The sequence below is a fragment of the Fonsecaea pedrosoi genome (assembly GCF_000835455.1).
Source record: "Fonsecaea pedrosoi CBS 271.37 unplaced genomic scaffold supercont1.7, whole genome shotgun sequence".
Classification (NCBI taxonomy): Eukaryota; Fungi; Ascomycota; class Eurotiomycetes; order Chaetothyriales; family Herpotrichiellaceae; genus Fonsecaea; species Fonsecaea pedrosoi.
In genome coordinates, this window is record NW_013550609.1 from 1,088,240 (window position 1) to 1,107,639 (window position 19,400).

A 19,400-nucleotide genomic window follows, 5' to 3' on the forward strand; every position below is an offset into this window, starting at 1 on the left:
GAAGAGGAGCAAACAAATACCAGCAGCCTCGTCTTCCAGAAATGCCAACCTTTTTCAAGAGCCATGCTAGTAGCATCCCCTATAGCTGCATGAACCCGATGCTACAAGGCAACCGAACAGATCGGCTGTTGACAGTTACAAAGTCAGGCGCCACTCATCCACAGTGCGTCTACATAGCTTCTTGAGACTGTATATCAACCAGGGCAATATGTGTTGGCAGCAGGGAGAAGATCTAACGAAGGCGTCTGGCCTTGATTTGAACGCCCAATCTGTCACGCATCTGTATTGGTAGATCTAGGCATCGGTTGCGAATCCCACGCCATGCTCGGGCCATGGAGCTGGAATAGTTCCCACTTGGAGTGATCATACGAAATGAAGCCGAATACGCTGCCCTTTTTTCTTGAGGGAACCCTGTCAATCTTGGTGGGAGGCCAGGGAAGGCAGAAGCTGCAGTGCTGCAGTGCCCAGTCTCAACCTTATATGTTGAGAAAGTGATATACAGGCTGCAGGAGGCCAAAGAATAATAATGAAGCGCCCTGATGAGCCTCCAGCCTTACCAGTAGTTAGATAGATAGAGTGAGTGATAGGCACTCAGGCTTCAACGCCACAATGGCGCTGCGCCCCCAACTTTTCGCGTCTCAGGCTCTCAGCTGCTCCTTGCCCCGTGTTTTCCCACAGCCGCTTGCTGCCTCTTCACCTCAACATCTGTACCACCATTGTCACTCCTTTTGTAGTTTTGTATAGTAGTCCTTTGCCATTTGTATATCTGTCGATTGCTAGTCCTTCCTTCCCTATTGAGCAACGTCCCTGTCCTTCGTCCTACGAATAACGGTCCTTTCCGCCTGACGATTTATCTTTGCCTCGACTGCAGAGTAACACAAACAAGGCAACCTGGTTTCAGCACTGCGCCAGCCTCACCGTTGATTCTTCCCGAGTTGCAGACTATCCGAGGGTCTTTCGATATTCTCTCCTCGAAATATCTCTTGCAGACACCTTCAAGTCTAGGCACCTCCAGCAAAGATGAGGCTCCAATTAGACCAATTCGGGCAGATCAAAAACTACATTCACATGGGCCAGGGCGCCATTCTCTTCCTTGCCTGGGTCCTGACAATCGCCTTACTGACCAGACCTGGCACGACGGATGGCCGGGTCGGCTGGTACTTTGGCTTGGTGAGTCTGCCGTCCACTTCCCACTCCGTATGAGAAAGGACCAGACTGATACAGAGCTACGTACAGTGTTGGCTCACGATTCCCATCCTCATTTACCTCGTAATGGTCCCTATGTGGTCCCGCGCCCGCCGCTTCTCCAACGTCTATGCCTTCGCCGCTATAGACTCTGTTGCTGTCATCTTCTGGCTCAGTGCCTGGATTGCCGTCGCCAGCTATGTCTCCTCGGGAAAGGGCAAAGGAAAGAGTACAGACAAGGATGCTAAAGGGTGCGATAACTTCAAGTATGGCAGCCCCGGGCGGTGTAAGCTATCCGAAGCAATCATCGTATTCGGCGTGTTTGAAATGTTGCTGTTCATCGCCACGGCCATTATCTCCTTCCGAGCTGTTATGACGTTCAAGAGGACGGGCATGATGCCTCAGAACCTCCCCGCTTCTGGAGGCAAGAACGACTTCTCTGCACAAACGCAGGATGATTTCTCAAGTAATATGCGGACCGATGACGAAGATTTCGACGAGCATCCTGGTATGGGCGGCAGGCAGGAGTATGAATACCAGAAACCTTCGCTCGACGATTCATATGCACCGATTCGCCAGAGCGATCACGACAACGACCTCGCACAGATGCCTGCTGCGCAGCCCACCAGCCCATTGAACCATTCTGGGTTGGGTATCCATGACTACAACACGAGTTATAACCCGGGGACATACAATGGTCAGAGCCAACCTATGATGGCTGGGCGATAACGAATCTCATTGGCTTATCTTGCTTCTCCTTTTTCTGTGCTCAAGATAAACATGAACCTTGGGACGGTGGTGAAGCAGAGATTTGGTGGTCCTTGTAATTTATGACGGATGAAGCGTTCGAGCGTTTCCCCCTCCCTCTTGTTTAGGTTTATCAGGAGGGTTTAGAATGTCTGGGATCATTTGGAATCCTGAATAGACTAGATTTGGAAGAAAACAGTTATGATGCCACTGACTGGGTCGGAGCGAAGAGGCAAAACCCCCGTTTCAGATACATACAATGACGCAAGCTCCTATACTCGGTACCCCTTCCTACTCGTACACTGTTCCAGAGTCCAGGGTTATACCGCGTGGCATCACCCTGCTCGTAATTGGGTTTTGTAGAGAAGGGTTTCGAATGTACGAACGAGGTACAAGCACCGCAAACAATTTTGCACCGACACCACCGAGTATTTGTGATGACGAAACCTTGCAGCAAGACACTACCGGCCACTACTGCGAGGTACTCGGGAGTATCTAGTAAATGTAACTTACTACCTAGTGCCATTGATACATGCAAGGTACCAACGTCACCATTATCAATCCTACGAGCACGGGCACGGGTATGGGTCCTGATACCAGCACCAGTACCGGGGTTACGGGTATAGACCACTGGGCGACCAGAACTCCGTATGAGGGAGGCAGATGTGCTCTCGCTCCAGGATACACTACCATGCATCCAAGATAGAGTATTCGTACCTTGACTTACGGTTTGGGATCGAGTCGTGTAGCACAACGGCAAGCAACAACAAAAAAGGCACGACTGCAAAAGACAGCACCGTCTAACCATCTTGGAATCCTCTGTTATTTCTTTTCGGGCTATCTGATCTGATGTTCGCTGCTCGTCTCGTTGCTCAAAATGTCGATTCTGTCCTGTGAAAAACAAAATAGTTCAGTCACGATTCGTTTCGTTTTTTGTCCATTGCAAAAATCTGCAGTCTCGCGATTCGTCAAACTTCAGAAACCCAAGCTCTTCAGTCACGTACCACCCCACCCAAGCCAAGTGTCGACACATGGTATGCTCCCAAAAATCAATTCTGGCCGTGAACAAGAGGCCTGCCGTGTTGGATCGTCGTTCTGGCCCTGACAAACCGGGAAGAAATGAAATGTCGGGGTATTCCAGGCCAAATCCCGGTCCCAATTCCCACAGTTGGCAGAGCTCAGAGTCGCTCAAACCACTTCACCACCTTCCGGGTTTGCGCCATGACGCCTGTACAAGCCCTCGCGGGCATATCCATACCATCCGTTTCGTCGCCCAGTTGACAAAGAACAAATCACAAAAAACCTCGTATTGCCAACCCGTAGATTCCAATAGCTGCTTTTGTCTCAGGCCTGTCTAATCCGGGGAAGGTATCGAGCTCGCACAAACTGGCGTTCCGTATGGTGCGCACCAATGCCGCGTCGAAGTCGCACGCTGTAAGCTCCATAGAATCCAGGAAGTCATGTGCAGGAAAGAAAAAGGATACAATGTCATCAAATCCGGTCATTAGTGTGATGTCGAGAACCTTGATGGTAACCGGCCATCATTCATAGCGACAAGCTCTCCCGAGAACCTTATCAACCTCGGTGTTTCTGGTCTCATAATAGGATCAAGTAGTTGCTCGGTGCGATACCCGTTTCGCCATTTTCTTTCTTGGCCTGCCACCACCGGCCGCTTACATCAGACACTTCCAGAATCTCGTGTTTGCTGAAGCTGATCTCATTCGCATCGTCTGGATTGGCCTCATAACTGTAGATGGCTTTGGCGCGGTATGGATATTCGGTGGGTGGACTGACTTCTTGAACTGGGGCGGGGGCGCCGCTGGTGTTGACTGCCGGTTGTGCAGAGGCCCGGGCCGCTGCACCTGCAGGTCCGCCTGGGTAGCCTGAAACAGGAGAAGATGTCTCAAACCCGCTCAGTTGCGCCGATGTGTACATTTGAGGAGGTTGAGCAGAAGCAGTTGTCTGTGGGCGATCATAAACATTGGTCATACTTTGTGGGGGTCCTCGGAAGGACTGGCGTTCTTTGTGCAGGGCAAATTGGTCAATAAACTCGCGATGGGCTGCCGCAGGTGTTGAACCGAAGTAGAAAATCCAAATGATCTGGACAGAGTCAGTCGACCACGAAAGGCAAAGACACAGGTTTTGGGAAGCCATTGACTCACCGCAACCATAGAGAGCAAAATGTGGCCAGCAGCAGCGGCTTCCATGGCGCCCTGTGGCTGGTAGACGAGGGAATTGACTGCAGATGTTGTCATGACAAGTCCTGCCGCGAGGTATCCAACAATCTACACGTTGTTAGGATATTTGGTTCAACGGTTATTGGGGATCCATACCGCGAGGCTGTATGTGCTTGTGGAGTTTGTAGCAAAGACTATCGTAATGCCGACAATACAGCACAGCATGTATGCAACCGTCCACCAGGCATATTTGGGGAAAGGGTCTTGGATATTGGCGATGATGGATCCGATAAACGCAATCAACCAAGCAAGCTGGCAATGAAATCAGCACCATGGTCTTGCACAAGTCGCGCGAGTCTCTTACCAAACCAATGGAGATCGTAGCCAACGCAAAAGGATCGCCAACAATGTAGCCAAAATCAATTCGACCTCCTTTTCGAGCTTCCAACATGTTGTTTTTCTTTAATGAAGGAGAGTGTAGTGATCCGTATGGGGGCATGAAGGATCAAAAGATAGCAGTGCTTTTCAGATCGGGGAGGCCAGTGCAATCGAGTCGAGGCGGATGAAATCGTCAAGAGTGGCTAACAGAGGGGTGGACTCGTGAGTGAGGTCAAAAGTCCAGGCGCAGGCTGGGTTGAGGATTGATCCAAGCACAGGACGGCCGTGCACTTGAGATCGCGTGCGTGCGGGCGTGTGCGGTATGTAGTATGTATCGCAAAACTCGTTGGTCTGCGATGGCGTGTGTCGGATAAAGGAACAATCGAAGCTATGAGAGGCAAACAACCACAGTCGCCGATCAATCGACAAAAGGTGGGAGGCGAATATCTTGTGACTGGTGGCTAAGAAAAGAATACAGGACGAGTGGTTAGGCAGGGTCACAATGGCGTGTAGTCGGCAAAAGGGGAGGGTAACGATCGACAAAGAATGAAATAACGTGAGAAAGGAACAAAAGGTGTTTTGGAAGAAGTTTCGAGGATGATTGAAAGTTGTTGCCTGAACGAGCGTGGGTGGTAAAAGGATGGTCGAGGACGGAGAGGTGGATGTTTTGGTGGTTGAAGAAATGGTCGTCGTGGTTTGAGGAGTGAGGAATCGAGTTCAGGAGGGAGAAGCAGAGACGCTCCCTGGCTCCCCAGGGTGTCCCAAAGCCAGCCAATTCCCCCCTCCCTTTCTCTCTTGGGGGCTCCCTTCTCGCGGCAAGCCGCCTATACCGTATGGGGACCGTTAGACCCGGCAAGAGCCAGGCACGCCCAATTCCCCCCCAGTTAAGAGTCAGGAGCCCTGCAACTGCAACACGTTTCACTTGCGGTTAAAACCCACTCAGCCCCGAATCTCCACCCCTGCGTCGATCGAACCACATTCAGTCTCTGGTCCTTCTGCCTCGAGATTTACAATTTTTCTCCCTGCGAACCCGCACCCTGCGCCAGATTCCTCCTTATCATCCCTGCTCCTGTGGCGTCTACGACTGGCAATCCCCCAAGACTTGTAAGGGCCTCTATTTGTTCAATCGCACCGAGTGCTAATAGACGCCACTCTTCTAGCCTCAACTTCTTCGTCGGACGCTGGATCAATGGCACGTCGCAGCCGGTTGGCCACTTTGCATTGTCCGGGTCGCACACGCCACGCGCTCCATGCAAGCGCTTTGTGGCACGCAACCTCTCAATTTCTCAATTTGGCCCAAGATTGAACAATCTCTAACTAGTAGGTATTATCGACCAATTTGAATTTTTCCCGTGGCTCGCTTGGTTGATGTACGCTATTGCTGATGGACTTTTGCACCACTTCTGACACCATGTCCCACGCATTCCCTTTTTCGCCCTGGCAAACCCCATGGCTTACCAGGCTCTGAGACTCGGGTGTCGTCTATTCCGCTCACATTTTTGTCGAAATGAAACTGGCACGACTGGGTCCTCGGTGCCTGACCCGCTAGACTGGGCGATTGGACGAGACATGCCTCTACCCCTGACAGCCGCTGATCCATCGTTCTCGACCAATCCTAGTGGCTCCACATGGATGGTCCTGGCACCGCCACATGCACGCTCCCGCAATTCCCATGGTGCAATTACCTAGTCTCGGGGCGACAGAGGCTTGTAAGCGATCCTTCAGCCACACTTGAAGTGCGATCACTCATATGAGGATGTTGGCTGCACACTCGCTTTCTACCTTTCAGAAAGACGGCAAACCGATCCGACTCGAGACAAAGCACGATGAAAAGACTCGCGATAAGCATGGACTTCGCTCATGCGGACTTTTTCGTGTCGATCTTTGTGGGGAGAAGGAGGAGGAGTCGCGCACCAAACCTGTCTCGCATGGACTCGTGCTGGCTGTTATGCCACCACCGAGGTGTTGAAAATCCTGGAGCGAACCCTGACCTTGCCACATCGCCTTACGTGTAAATCCTGTTCTGGTCATCATGACGACAACTTATCATGTTGTCGCCAGATGACTGCATGATGTTCCGTTGTCACCTGGACATGATTCGGGTTCAAGAAGTCCGTTTCAGGCACCAGTGATCACACAAGGCTCTGGATGGTGTTGCATGTTCCATCTTTTGTCATTCTTCGCGCACTCATAGATATCCTTGCTGCTCCTTTGCGCGTCGCTCCTCGCGGATGAGATTTCTCTCCACCTCGGCGATCCTTCTCTCCCAATCTTCCCACATGTCTCCGATCCCGACCACTCCAATCTTAACCCACCATTCCAGGCATCTAGCACTGCGCTCTCGCAGCTCTCGCACTTCCTCTTGGATATGGTGCTCCTCTTGTCGGAGCTGTTCAAGTCGAGGTGCCAGTGACAGCAGCGCCGAACTTTGATCTGCAGGCGGAATCTGCAATGTTTGTAGTGATGAGAGTCTGGACGCGGTCTCGGGATATAGGGTGGCATGGGCGAGAACGATCGAGGCAAGCGTGCTAATGTCCTCAGACTTGGGCGTTGTAGTTGCCATTACGGCAAATAAATCAGGGTGCTGGGATGCTTGGGGGCTTGGTCAGCGCATGCCCCGTCCTTGAACTCTGTCACCTACATAGTCGCTCAATATCCCGTACGACTGACCCAGGTGTGCCCGGGAGCTTCTTCAACTTAGCCAGTGCAGCGTCGAGAGCATCCAGCTGGGCCCGTAATGTCTCGCTACCGGAGGATGGTGCTGTGGTTGGAGGCGGAATCCCATCATCATTGCTGGCACCGCTTAGGAGAAACTCCAGTCGATGGAGTCGAGTTTCCAGCAGAGCAAGCGTGCCCCTAGCCGCGGCTTCTGGATCTTGTACATTGCTCGCCATTTTCGGAGAGTCTTAGATCTTGAGATGGTTTGATGCGTTTTGGGGTAGAAGACGACAGTGCCTACAGCGCAGAACAAACTAACAAACTAGACAAACATGACCAATAGCACACACAATCCAAGGGCAAACCCAGCAAACAAGCTTGGCATACACACTGCGCACGTGCCATCCACCAGCTCTTAGGCTCCCACGGCTCCCAACCTCACCTACAGCATTCATCAATCTCGTACCTATTGTTACTCATCGCATCCCTGCTCCCTGTCATGACAAGGCCATTCTTACTATAATGGGCATCATGTGAAGTCCACAATCAGTCGATTCGTACATCCTGGCGCATGACTGTCTCACAGCAGAATTCAATCTATCTGGAACAGCGTCTTGGGTGGCTGGGAGTTCGGACCACCCAGCAAGCTTCTCGCGCCATCCTTCTCCACAGCTTGTCCCTTTCCACCTCCGTGATTTGTTCGTCAGCGCCGTCCACCTCCCGCTTAAGCTAGCCTCGCATCGCCCATTCCATGCAGGTGGCAGGAAAGCTGCTTGCCAGGTTCTTTCGCCAATAGTGGCCAACTATTCCTTGCGACGGGCTTACTCGTGTCGACGGCGGCCTGACCTACCTACTACCTACAGCCAGTAAGGGTGCTCCTAGAGCCCAGAGGAACTTCGGCACAAAAACAAGAATGTACGAGGTGCTTGAGCGTGAATAGCTGAGACGATCGTGGCGTCAACCATCGAACTGCAGATAATGGCTTGAACCCACAGATTCAATGTATAGCACCACGAGTTCCCGAGACAAGCTCGTTGTTCAATGGCGCCAGAACTTTATTGTCGGTCGCAGGAGGTCGTCCCAGTGATAATGGGATTTCCTAAGCGAATCCTCTTCGAGGCTAGCCAATCATCAACCTGGGACACTCAAGGGTGTGGCCTCCATGCTCCCCAGCCGTCTACATTTCACGTTCAACTCCATGCAGCTGTCCATCTTGAACCAGTTTTGACTTCCGTCCGTACGCTACAACCGGGCCAGCCGGCTTTTGCATCTCAAGTTCTTGGTAGCTCTTCTAGAGTCTTTGTTTCTCCCATCACCTCGACTCCCCAGCAATCCCGTCCCTTCACACCTTGTGTTCGCTTCTAACCCAGAAGGCAAGCAGCTTTTCAATGTGATGACTTCTGTCCATCGAGTGCAAGGCTGTGCCACATGTACGATGGCACCACCGGATCCAAACCGTTGGACGTTTACAGACTATGTGTGCTTCCTCCGTAGCCATGGATTTCATAATCTTGCTGGGCTTGACGAGTTTCTCCAATGGGGTGTCCAGGCCAGCCGAATGCCGACGATGCAGCGGCCTCAGCGAGCAACAGCTATTCTCCTGGAATTTGGCACGTCGAGTTTCAGAACGTCGGATCTTACAGACACATCGAAACTCAGAGTGCTGTTGAAGGAATGGACGAGAAGGACGCCTGAAACGCCACCTACATCGCCAGCTTCTGGTTCTCAAGGACGAGCTGCTCAGGGGCGGATCATTATGGTCAACAATATCAACCCGGAGATGGTAGACACCCTTGGCAGCCTCCTCAACATTGAGCCTGCATTTTTCGCATCACATATTAGTGACTCGGCGACTGGCGGCGCGGGAGATGGGCACACAGGATCTCCGTTGGCATCACAAAACCTCAAGCACCAGAAGAACTTTTTTACGATCGAATACCCTTGTACGTTCATGACGACGAATTGCGGAAAGGATGTCGACATCGAGAAGCTCTACTGCAAGGGAAACTATCACAGACGAGTGGAAGTTTGTTCGAAACACGGAAGGCAGAAGGTCGCTGTGGCTCGTCGAAAGATCTCGTTTTACATGAAGAAGACTCTGGATCCATGGATATGTAAGTCTTCCTCCTGTTTCTCGTCGAAATCGGTGCTAAGTATATCGAAGGCGTTGTGCTTGTTGACCCGCCAATCTCCTTCTTCACCCTCGGAGCAGAACCATACGGCGCCTACTCTCCCAGTCAACGTCTTGAAGTTGCTGGTTACCAAGGAGGTTATCTTGACTTCCGTGAGCAAAAGCCACCATTGAACAGGAACGATCACGACTATCGCGCATGTGGTGCTAGGCCAATGTGCCCCAACCCTTTTGACGATCTGTGCCGGCATTGGCAGATTATGGCCCGGGATGGGCTCCTCAATCCAGCCGAGCAAAACCTGATCCATATTATGCGGCCAGCATTCCAAATTGCAGCTAGCGAATACACCAACTTCTTCGACTACATTCGGTCAACACTGGAGAGTCACCTAATTTCCACAGCCCTCACAGTCGATCCCACAAAGACCAAGAGAATCCTTGACAAGGTGATTTCGCTCGACTCGATGCTCAGCAGGTACAAACCCATCATGACGCGGATAAAGACCTACCTCTCCTCAGACTCGGAGTTGAATGAAGACTACCGCAGTCTCTTGATTGATCTGCACCACTATAGAGCCGAGTGCGACTCGAAAATGCAGCACATCCTTGCCGTCTCCCAATGCCAAGATACATCCTCGCTCCGCTCAATAGAGATTGAATCTCAGCGGCAAGCAGACTACTCACGTTACCTGACTATCATCGCCCTCATCTACGCTCCCTTTGCACTGTCATGTGCAATATTTAGCCTACCACACGACTTTGCCCCTGGAGCACATTATTTTTACGGGCTTTTGCCTGCGACCGCCGGGGTGGCAATTGTGTTTTTGTTGCTAGTGTTGCCAGAGGCGAGGGACCCGTTGCCGAGCATCATGGCGGTACTTTGCGGGAAGCTCACCAAGAAGAAGCTGCTTGCGAAACCGAGCAGTCGCGGTTCGAGGTCCGGCGGGATGAGTGAGAAGCTGGATATGGATGAGGTGTAGCAACAGCCACATTGCGATCAAGGTCCGTGATGGGACATTTGACTTGGGAGTCGTGTTACCGAGAAGGTCAGAGACTTTCATATTCGGTTGTTCCTAGTAATGCTTCAAAGGGAACAGACGCCAAGGCCACGACACCTGATTGTTGCAACATTTGGCTTGATAACAGAGACGCCATTGGCCATCTCACATTACGGTCCAAGAACCATCGGAGCAAGACCGACACAGAATGGCAGGTGTCCATGAGAAATGACGCCTTGGGAACACGTCTCCAGCATCTAACAGAACACGGCGCACATCCAGCGTCTGCCAACGAAGGAAGCCGTCTACGGGTTATGCACACTCATACCGCCGCCGCGGTAGGCGAACAGGAGTTTGTGTGAAGGTTTGAGCTTTCTTCCGCACAGGATTGATTGGATTACCCATACCTAGACCAGGACAGGACTGGGTCGGACAGGCTGGGGTGGAATGGGATAGGACGGGACAGGACAGGCGGAAACACAAAGGAAAGGAACGGGTCAGAACGAACAACGACCCAATTCACAAAGGGACAGACATACCAACCACATATTACATACCCAGGGTGGTCTACACATGTCGTCCTACCACGCCTTTTGGGGAGGGGGGGGAGGGGGGGGGGATTTGATGAATCACGCCTTGCCACCACACACGCTTTATTGCGCGCACACGACTTTTGTGACGTTTTCTTCCATGAATGCAAGATATACCTCGTAATGCAACATGTAATGGAATGACCTGAAGAACAATAAGAAGGGAAAAGAAACCCCCAAGTGTTCAAACAAGTCAGTCAGGTTAACCACTTACTTGATTAATGCTCAGTTCCATATGCTGTACATAGACTATGTAGTAGGCATCGGTCTAGGTACCTTCAATACCTACACACATACATCCTTAGCTAGGTATCGATCGATTGACATTGAAATGATTTGTTTTGTACTATACAAAGAATCTAGCGCGGCGTATCGATCTCGGCCGGTCGAGCCTCGAAACGAGGATGGGCAGGGCCGGGCTGGCAGACAATGCTCCACGCTCCACGCCACGGCATAATGTACATATACCTAATCCATCGCAAAAGTCTGGGCGAGGACCTCGGGTGTTGGCTGTGTGATAAGATAGATAGATTGATATGCCATGCACAGTCAGTCATAGTCACAATCACCCATCGACCAGTGGGGAAACCAAAGAGACGTGACCACGAAGATCGGGACGGCGCGTGCACAGGACAATATCCTGACCTGTTCTGTAGACGTCGCTCACGGTCAACCTCGATCTGGACCAGGGGTTTCTCAGCAACATAAGAATGTCGCTTTTCAGACCCTGCCCCTTGACTGTCCACGCACTCATTGTCTAGAGTTTGGATCCGGTGTCCGCTCAATGGCCCTCAACGTCGTCTCCAGACCTACACATCCACTTTGACAGGAATCTTGACTTGGCCCTTCTTCCTCTCCTGGCTGGGCACACCGTATCTTTGGCCCACCGCGCCCTTACCAGAGCCCCGGCCATCCAGACCGGTTCCTTGTCGGGTACTCTGTACTTCTGTGACCACAAACTGCCACCTGCCCACGTCAATCCTCGTCTTCTTGCTTTCCTCCTCCTGCTGCAACTTTTCCTTCAGAGCTCGCCGTCTCTCTTCATCCTTCTGCAAGCGCTCACGATGGCGTGCGCGTCTCTCGAGTGGCGTGAGCGAGCGGTTCAGTTTGTCCTTCTCAAATGCGATCAAATGCGGATGTGGAATGCGTGAGTCTGCTGGTTTCAACACTGTGCGTGTATGGCCCGGTCGGCCAATAATCTCGGGTTTGGAATCCCGCCACGCCTCGTGGACTCCTTCATTGATGGCGTTCTCTCGCTCATCGGTAAGTCGTGGTGCACCACTAAACACTCTTCCTGCATCGGTACGGTTGAAGGCACGTGACTCCGAGGCTGGATAGAAGATTTGTGGAAAGGTGAGGGGATGCTGTTCTAAATCATTGATAGACTCATGAGGCTCGTGGGGCAAGCGCGTCGTTGGGTTGAGAGTCGTGAGCGGCACCATACCGTGGACGGCACGAGCGTACGGGATAGCGAGAGGTTTGCCCTGGAAGGCAACAGAAACACAACGTCAGCTTTGATCTTCAGAAAGTAAAACGAAGGAGTACTGTGCTGTGTTTGTGCCTTTGCAAATTCAGAGAGTTGTAATTTGGTTTGGAAATCACCATGCTTGGAAGTCTGGAAGACTAATCGATCTGGTTGTTCATCACAGGAAGGCCGTCGAGAAGCGCAAGTGAAGGCGAAAGATGTGCTTACCTCTGTCCTCATCCTCCTTTCGACCTCTACCAGCCTCACCACTGCGGCTACCCTTCTCATATCCACGCCCATCTCCATCGAAACCTGCCTCACCGACTTGCCCTGTCGTTGCACTCGTTCCCAGATCTCGGTTCTGAGATCCTCGGACAGAATACTCTGGCTCACAAAATTCTTGTTCCAGGGAAACGGCCGTAGATCATCCAGAGACTCTTTAGGGAGCTTGTATTCCTGCTCATGTTCCGCAACAGCTGCTTCGAGAGCTTCTTCATCGGCCGTCACGGCATCGTCCGGGCTCTTTTCCTTTACGGACTCTCCTGACGGCTCTTGGCCTCTGCCGCGAATGAGGTTTCCTCTCTTGTCGTATGCAGACAGGTAATTCGTCGACCCCGGAAGGGGGTGGCGGAAGTTCTCTCCGGGTCCGCGGAGCCATAGCCAGAATTGCTCTCGGAGTTTAGTCTGGGACTGCGAAGGGGTTGAGGAAAAGGCTCGCTGGAAGCATGATTTGCAATGAGTGTGGATTGTGGGTGTGGTCGGAAAGGTTCGAGAGACTGCGGTGGGAGATATTCGGGGAGGCATATTGCCGCGAATTGTGTGGGCAGTGTGGACTAAGGATTTGGTAAGGAGATCATTGGAGACGCGCAAAGCGTCGCTGTAGACACAACGCGATATATCCACAAGAATAGAAAAGACGTGGAATTGTTGTTACTCAAGTACTAGCAGCGCAGTCGAAAATATACGGAGCATGAAAATTACGGGAGCCAGCTTTGGATTGGCATCGGCGAACTTGCCTCTTTAGTTGTTAGTCTCTATTATCCTCTAACCGTAAACGTCTTAGAGGATCTAGAGTGCTCTAAGCGGACATCCCATATCTACGAGCATGCAAAGCACGAGTTTATTTCCATAATTCATGTCAAAGTGTTAGGTAATGTTACATATTCTCCAGCTTCTATGCTCTGATTTTGATCTCGTTCCTCATATAAAAACCTTGATGTTCGCACACTTGCTTCATCAAGCTCAAACCAGGATGCCACCTCAAACGGTATATGTTCCATAGACACAAAAACAAGGTTCGCTTGAACGCTGCAACAGAATGACCAAAGAGACGTAGTATAGGAAAGTGTATAGAAATAGTGGTGGCCCAGGAGGAATGATCACGATAGTAAGACGTCTGTGCCTTGGAAGGTTGTGGTGCCAGACCACATACCTCGGACTAAAGGCAGGTTCACTTTATTGATCGTGGTGTTCTTTGAGGCTGCAAGGGTCTCTGCCTCTTTCTTGATCGTGGGGTCGTTGTTGATGGTCATATGACCATGGAAGAGAATCATATTGCCGCCCTTGATGATGTCCATTCCACCAGGTCCAGTGAGGTCTGCATCGCTAGTAACAAGCAATGGACGGCTTGATTTCGTGTAAGGGCCCCAAATGTTCGTCGCAGTAGCATAAGAGACGTCGTATTTAGGTGTCGTAAAGCAGTTGCTGCTGAAGAACAAGAAGTAGATTCCTTCGTCGGAACGATGGAGTGCCGGCGCCTCGATCAATGGGCCGTCAAGCTCGTCGCGATCCAGAATCTGAACAGCATCTCCAATGAGAGTGATGCCGTCAGGGCCGACCTCCTGGAGCATGAGAGGTGTTGCGACGATGGGTTCAACGCTGTTGCCACAGGAGCCGCCGTGGCCAATGGAGTTTCCATCGACTTTGTAGACGACATATCGCTTGTTGGTAGACTCATCGAGGAAGCCGTCGGGGTCGATAGCCCCACCGAGCGCGTTGACGTCCGGGCAAGCGAAAGGAGTGTTAAGTGGGACATAGGGTCCCAGAACATTCTGAGAAGTTGCTGCACCCACACAGTGATGTGCAGGGGACCAGACGACATTATCCGAATAGTAGAGGACAAATGATCCATCATCCTGCCTCGAATATTAGACTCTGAACCCTGAATGATATGTTCCGCGTTGCTCACCAATTGAACCACATCCGGGGCCCAAACACCAGCGCCTGTCTCCCATGACCCTAGAGTAGGGAGAGCGTCATGATGATCGAGCAGGGTCCACGTCTGATTGTCCGTTGACGTGGCCACCTGAACGTGGACCAGATCCGGCGGCGCGGCCCGGTTATTGGTCGCAAAAGCATACGACACGCCGTCAACATAAATGATAGCAGGGTCAGGGAAATTGGATGAGATGTGAGGTCCCAGGATAGAGGCGAAAGGACTCGAGGAATCAGGGTCCGACAATAGAGTTGACGAAGATGACTGTGGCGATGGGTCCGGTGATCGTATAACCGAATTACGAGGGGTCAGCGGCCCCAGGCTGGACACGGCCGACGAGGCCAAGAGATACGTGGGAATGGCGACCATGATTCCGAGTAAAATCTGAGTTTGCAACGAAAGTGAAAACAAATGATTGTCTTTGCCCCAGCGACGAGGACTTAAAGGAGTAGACTGTGGAAAAGATGGCGGATCCGACTGTTTCTCTAAATGAGTGTGAGAAGAGGATTCACCTCCCTGCTGGGGGCGCCTGGAATGAGCGGCGAGCAAAGGCTCTTTTTCTGGAATGCGGTAATGAGTCGCCATGGTGTAGGAGGGCGATTGACCGTGATAATATAGGCCAGAGGCAGGGGTTGGAACTGAGGGAGTTTGCGTCGCGCGAACTGCGAGGCTCTGTTCCTCGACTGGCTGGCGCACGAGGTTCAGGGGGTGGATCGTTTGAACCTGCAGAGGGGCAAGATGGTCGTTTGGCGCATGGGAATTGCGCTAGACGAGCAGTGAGCCGAGCTGCAGGCGATACTTTGGGCGGATTTGGTTCCTGTGGTATCGTCGGAAAGTGTCTGCGTCTTGCAACGTCCCTGTACACCGTTCTAGTCAGCGTTCAGAAAGGGAAAAGGTAACGATGTGGCGCTATGGAAAAAGAAAGAGTGTGTGAGAACTTCGCTGATTACCCGCCTTCACGCACTGCAAGTGTTGCCAAGTAAGGCGTTGGATGGGCCCGAGGAATCAAAAGTAGTTCGCGCTTAGCATGTTTGCGGAATGGTAGGGGCTATTTTGGAGTATCTGCTGTAACGTGAGTGGCCGGCGGCGAGTCTGAGGTCATGTTTCGAGTGAGGCCCTTTGGCATACATTATTCGTGGGATTGAGGAATGATGGTGATGCGAAGTTGGTAACGGCACAGCCACTCAGAAAGTGGGGTTTTGCCAATCACGTGGAACCGCTCAGAGTTTGTGTGTTTAAGCTTTTTCATGCCAAGCTTCTCGCTTATAGATCCTTATCTGGTAATATCAACCCCTTTCCTCCTTCCCCCCCTTTCTCCCTGGTTGCATCCTCCTCAGCCTCACCGAGCTGATACACCGACTCCCGAGACCATGACTTTGGCAAGAGGAAGTTAGGAACCATGCATGTCGTATCAACGGGAACTTTGGCACCATAATTATCACTTTGCCTTTTATCTTCCAACTTTTCCCAAGCTAACAGCGCCTCTGATATCATCCCCTTCGTGATGTTTCCCGTGGTTGCGTTGATGTTCATCCCAGCTGTCCGTAAAAGACCATACCACGTTCGCAATACTGTCGAAGCATAGGGCCCTCTCTCGCACCGAAATGAGGACACTGTCGAACGACTTTGGAGATCTCACTGCTACTCTCAGCCGCCTCGTTCTTACATCATTTTTGCTGCTGCAGCGACGCCAGGAGTCCGCGAATCCATGCACGATACCAAATAGACCCGGTTGACTTTGATGTCTTGAGCCTCCATGGCAACCTTGACAGAATCTCGTCTGGAAATGTCAGGCGCAAGTGCCGCTGCGTTTCAGATATAAGTGTCCCACGTACTGCGCTCCTGTCCGCGATTAAGTTGATCGGTGAATTATTCGTCCAATTGTATCTTCTCCCTCGGACGTGTCCTGCGCAAGCACGGCGCACCGCCTTTTGAGCGAAGCCAGCCCTTTGTACGGAGCAAAGTGTCGAGCACCAAAGGGAAAGAAGGGTCAAATGCCATGTGCTATTCTTTCACGAATTGGAATCCCATTCTGGAAAGGCCCGTCTTACACGGGGGGCTGTCTATTCCGTGCCCGCCTATGGTATTTTCATCCCCTCTTATCTAAACTCATCAGCCATGCTGTCTGTGCATGCATTCCAACACCTGAAAATATCGCCCGAACATCAATCAATCAACTCAAACGGTGTAACGGAAGAAGGTAGCGTTGTCGCCCTTCTCCCTCTCGGCGAACTTGTCCATCTCGGTGTACTGCTCGAGGGGTTTATACTCGCGGTCTCGGCGGGCGTTTTCACGCCGCAGGTAAATGGTCATGAAGACCTGCAGGCACGTGCTCATGGTGAGCATGCCGATCAAGATGGCGTGACCCTTGATGAACTTGGGAGAGTCGGAACTGAGGTAGATGAATCCGGCAATGGCGCCACCGAGGTTGCCTAGGAGGACGCAGCGTCAGAGTTATGTTGGAATTCCAGGGGGGAATATTTATCGCCTTCGGACTCTCCAACAGGGGGCAAAAACTTACCAAAGCCCACATGCATCGCAATGCCCACTGCTCTCTTGAGAGAACCACCAATATTATTGCCGTTCCAGGCAACACCTTGGGGAACATTAGGATAAATTCCCGCCACGAAGAAAAAGCACCCAGCGTATTTGACGTGAGGATTCTGGGATGAAATAAGCATGATGAGGCCGATCAACGCTGTGAAGTTGAACCCGATCATAAAAAGCCCGCGCGTCTTGAGCCTGTCGGCGGCATAACCTCCGGTGATGCAGCAGAAGCAGGCGACAATGTATGGCGGAACCGTCATGAGCTGTGCAGTCTCGTTCGTGTAGTTCAATGTCTTGACGATTGTCGGCAAGAAGAGCGAGACCGAGTACAAAGGAGTATAGATGCTAGAGTCCGGTCAGTGGGCGTAGGTTAGACCTGCAATGTGCGGCTTACCCAATGGTAATAAACATATGAACCCAGATCTTCCAATCCTTGAGAGCATCCCAGCAATATTTCATGTTGAACTCATCGGCAAGGGAGCTTCGGTCTCGTTCTAGACGTCGAGATACTTCGTGTCGTTCCTCCGGAGCAAGGAACTTTGCAGTGGAAGGATAGTCGTTCATGGTCCAGAACGCAACGATAGCTGATACGGACACATTAGCTTACGTCCTGGTTCGATTGCCATTAAAAGATTGGAACTCACCAACAGCAAGAGTCAAAAGGCCCTCGAGGATGAAGATCCAAGACCACCTGCATTCTTGTAAGCCATTTTCGCAACTCACAGCATGTGTTTGAGGCCCAACCTACCCAGCCTTCCCACCGACTCCATCCATTTCGATGATGCCACGTGCCAAGAGACCACCAAAAGCACCCGCGGCCGTGGCTGCAGAGAAAAAGATAGCCTGTAGATGCGGCGGTCAGACAAAGCAATACAGCGGAGTGTAGGCAGTGAAGTAGCTGCGGCCAGCACTCACCATCCTGAGACCACATTCATGGCGCTTGTACCACATGGTGATGTAGAAGGTCACGCCGGGAAATAGACCACCTTCTGCAATGCCCAATGCAGCACGAGCAGCGAGAAGTCCGGGAAAGTTCTCAACAAGACCCATGAGAGTTGTGCAGACTCCCCATGCAACCATGATAGATGGAATCCAAATTGAAGGTCGTGTCCGCTTCATCATGAGATTGGAGAGTGGCTCGACAAGGACGTAGAAGGGAAAGAAGATAGACAGGGCCACCTATACCATTGTGAGCATGATAACATATGCAGGGGCCAGGTTTGAGTATACATTATAGTCCAAGCCAGACATTCCAAGGTCCTCCTCGAGACCGGCGAGCCGGGCGTTTCCAATGTTGGTGCGGTCGAGGAAGCTGAGAAGATAGAGGAGGGAGAGGAATGGGAGAAGCGTCCAGTCAATCTTCCTGATCAGCTTCTTGGTGGCCTTGACATCGAAGCCCAAGTCCTGGGAGCTCGAGGATGCCGATTCCAGCATCTCAATCTTTGCTCCGACATCTTTGCTGTCGGGGCTCTCGATGGGGATCTCAACCTGTGTGGTACTCATCTTGTCTTCTGATGTGGATAATGGAAGATGTTTCGTAGGAAGAGAGAGAGATGTACCGGCCACCTGGTTCTGTGTAACAGCAATCACAGACTAAAGTGTCGTAGGAAACAACTAGAGAGCACAAAGAGATGGGAAGCCACGTAGGAAATTGAACAGTCGGCTGGGTCACAGCAGACAATATATAGACGCCCGATGGGAGCACTCACCGCTGATGAGGGAGGGACACAAGAGAGGGCGATTGTCCACTTCCCCGTGTAACTCGCCTTGCTCCGCATTGCTCCAGGCTCTCTCCCCAGGTCCACTCACCATATGTCCCGTCCGTTTTCGCCACGGCATTTAGATGAGCTCACCCCTCAACGTTTTGACCAGCCTCTATCACCTTGCTAATCTCGTCTGTTCGGACAAAAGGGATGATTCAGAAAGGACTGTCTGGGCATACCAGGCGTCTGTGTCCAAAGTCGTCACCACCATACGGAATGATGGCATGGCGGGATCGACTTACAACACCAAAAGGATACAAGCAACGATGTAATAGGACAATCTCCCCAGTCCAGGATGCCGTCAGGTACTGCCGAATGATGTGGCTGTGCTTGGCACGAGGAGGATTGCTCGAGTTGTCCAGGTTGGGTCCGGAGAAGATGTGATGGGAACAGGTTCTGCAGGCAAGGCAGAGGCGGGAGCAGGAGTGACAGAGTTGGCACAAGCCCCTGAGTCGGTGGCACCCACATCTGATGCGGAAATGCTCCCGCATGGACAGATAAGTTTTGAGACCAATGAGGTCACTCAGTGTGTATTTTTGCTGCAAG

The 19,400-nt window shown here is 51.7% G+C and overlaps 7 protein-coding genes across 7 annotated transcripts; 2 read left to right on the plus strand and 5 right to left on the minus strand.

The window, feature by feature from the left end:
* Window positions 1-1,020: 1,020 nt before the first annotated feature.
* Window positions 1,021-1,914, plus strand: Z517_10456 (uncharacterized protein; the record flags this gene model as incomplete). Its single annotated transcript, XM_013424067.1, has 2 exons — window positions 1,021-1,170; window positions 1,237-1,914. The coding sequence occupies 2 exons, from the start codon at window positions 1,021-1,023 to the stop codon at window positions 1,912-1,914; spliced, it is 828 nt and encodes a 275-aa protein (XP_013279521.1).
* A 1,614-nt stretch (window positions 1,915-3,528) lies between these two features.
* On the minus strand, window positions 3,529-4,608 carry Z517_10457 (uncharacterized protein; the record flags this gene model as incomplete). The annotated part of the gene is made up of 4 exons (XM_013424068.1): window positions 3,529-4,032; window positions 4,095-4,217; window positions 4,266-4,421; window positions 4,474-4,608. The coding sequence occupies 4 exons, from the start codon at window positions 4,606-4,608 to the stop codon at window positions 3,529-3,531; spliced, it is 918 nt and encodes a 305-aa protein (XP_013279522.1).
* A 2,067-nt stretch (window positions 4,609-6,675) lies between these two features.
* Window positions 6,676-7,381, minus strand: Z517_10458 (uncharacterized protein; the record flags this gene model as incomplete). The annotated part of the gene is made up of 2 exons (XM_013424069.1): window positions 6,676-7,079; window positions 7,129-7,381. 2 exons carry the CDS (start codon window positions 7,379-7,381, stop codon window positions 6,676-6,678), a joined length of 657 nt encoding a protein of 218 aa, XP_013279523.1.
* Window positions 7,382-8,580: 1,199 nt separating this feature from the next.
* Window positions 8,581-10,256, plus strand: Z517_10459 (uncharacterized protein; the record flags this gene model as incomplete). The annotated part of the gene is made up of 2 exons (XM_013424070.1): window positions 8,581-9,259; window positions 9,310-10,256. 2 exons carry the CDS (start codon window positions 8,581-8,583, stop codon window positions 10,254-10,256), a joined length of 1,626 nt encoding a protein of 541 aa, XP_013279524.1.
* A 1,417-nt stretch (window positions 10,257-11,673) lies between these two features.
* Window positions 11,674-13,133, minus strand: Z517_10460 (uncharacterized protein; the record flags this gene model as incomplete). The annotated part of the gene is made up of 2 exons (XM_013424071.1): window positions 11,674-12,348; window positions 12,558-13,133. The coding sequence occupies 2 exons, from the start codon at window positions 13,131-13,133 to the stop codon at window positions 11,674-11,676; spliced, it is 1,251 nt and encodes a 416-aa protein (XP_013279525.1).
* A 575-nt stretch (window positions 13,134-13,708) lies between these two features.
* Window positions 13,709-14,913, minus strand: Z517_10461 (uncharacterized protein; the record flags this gene model as incomplete). Its single annotated transcript, XM_013424072.1, has 2 exons — window positions 13,709-14,464; window positions 14,518-14,913. 2 exons carry the CDS (start codon window positions 14,911-14,913, stop codon window positions 13,709-13,711), a joined length of 1,152 nt encoding a protein of 383 aa, XP_013279526.1.
* A 1,809-nt stretch (window positions 14,914-16,722) lies between these two features.
* Window positions 16,723-18,594, minus strand: Z517_10462 (uncharacterized protein; the record flags this gene model as incomplete). Its single annotated transcript, XM_013424073.1, has 7 exons — window positions 16,723-16,976; window positions 17,066-17,436; window positions 17,486-17,675; window positions 17,736-17,782; window positions 17,840-17,934; window positions 18,007-18,270; window positions 18,322-18,594. 7 exons carry the CDS (start codon window positions 18,592-18,594, stop codon window positions 16,723-16,725), a joined length of 1,494 nt encoding a protein of 497 aa, XP_013279527.1.
* Window positions 18,595-19,400: the final 806 nt, after the last annotated feature.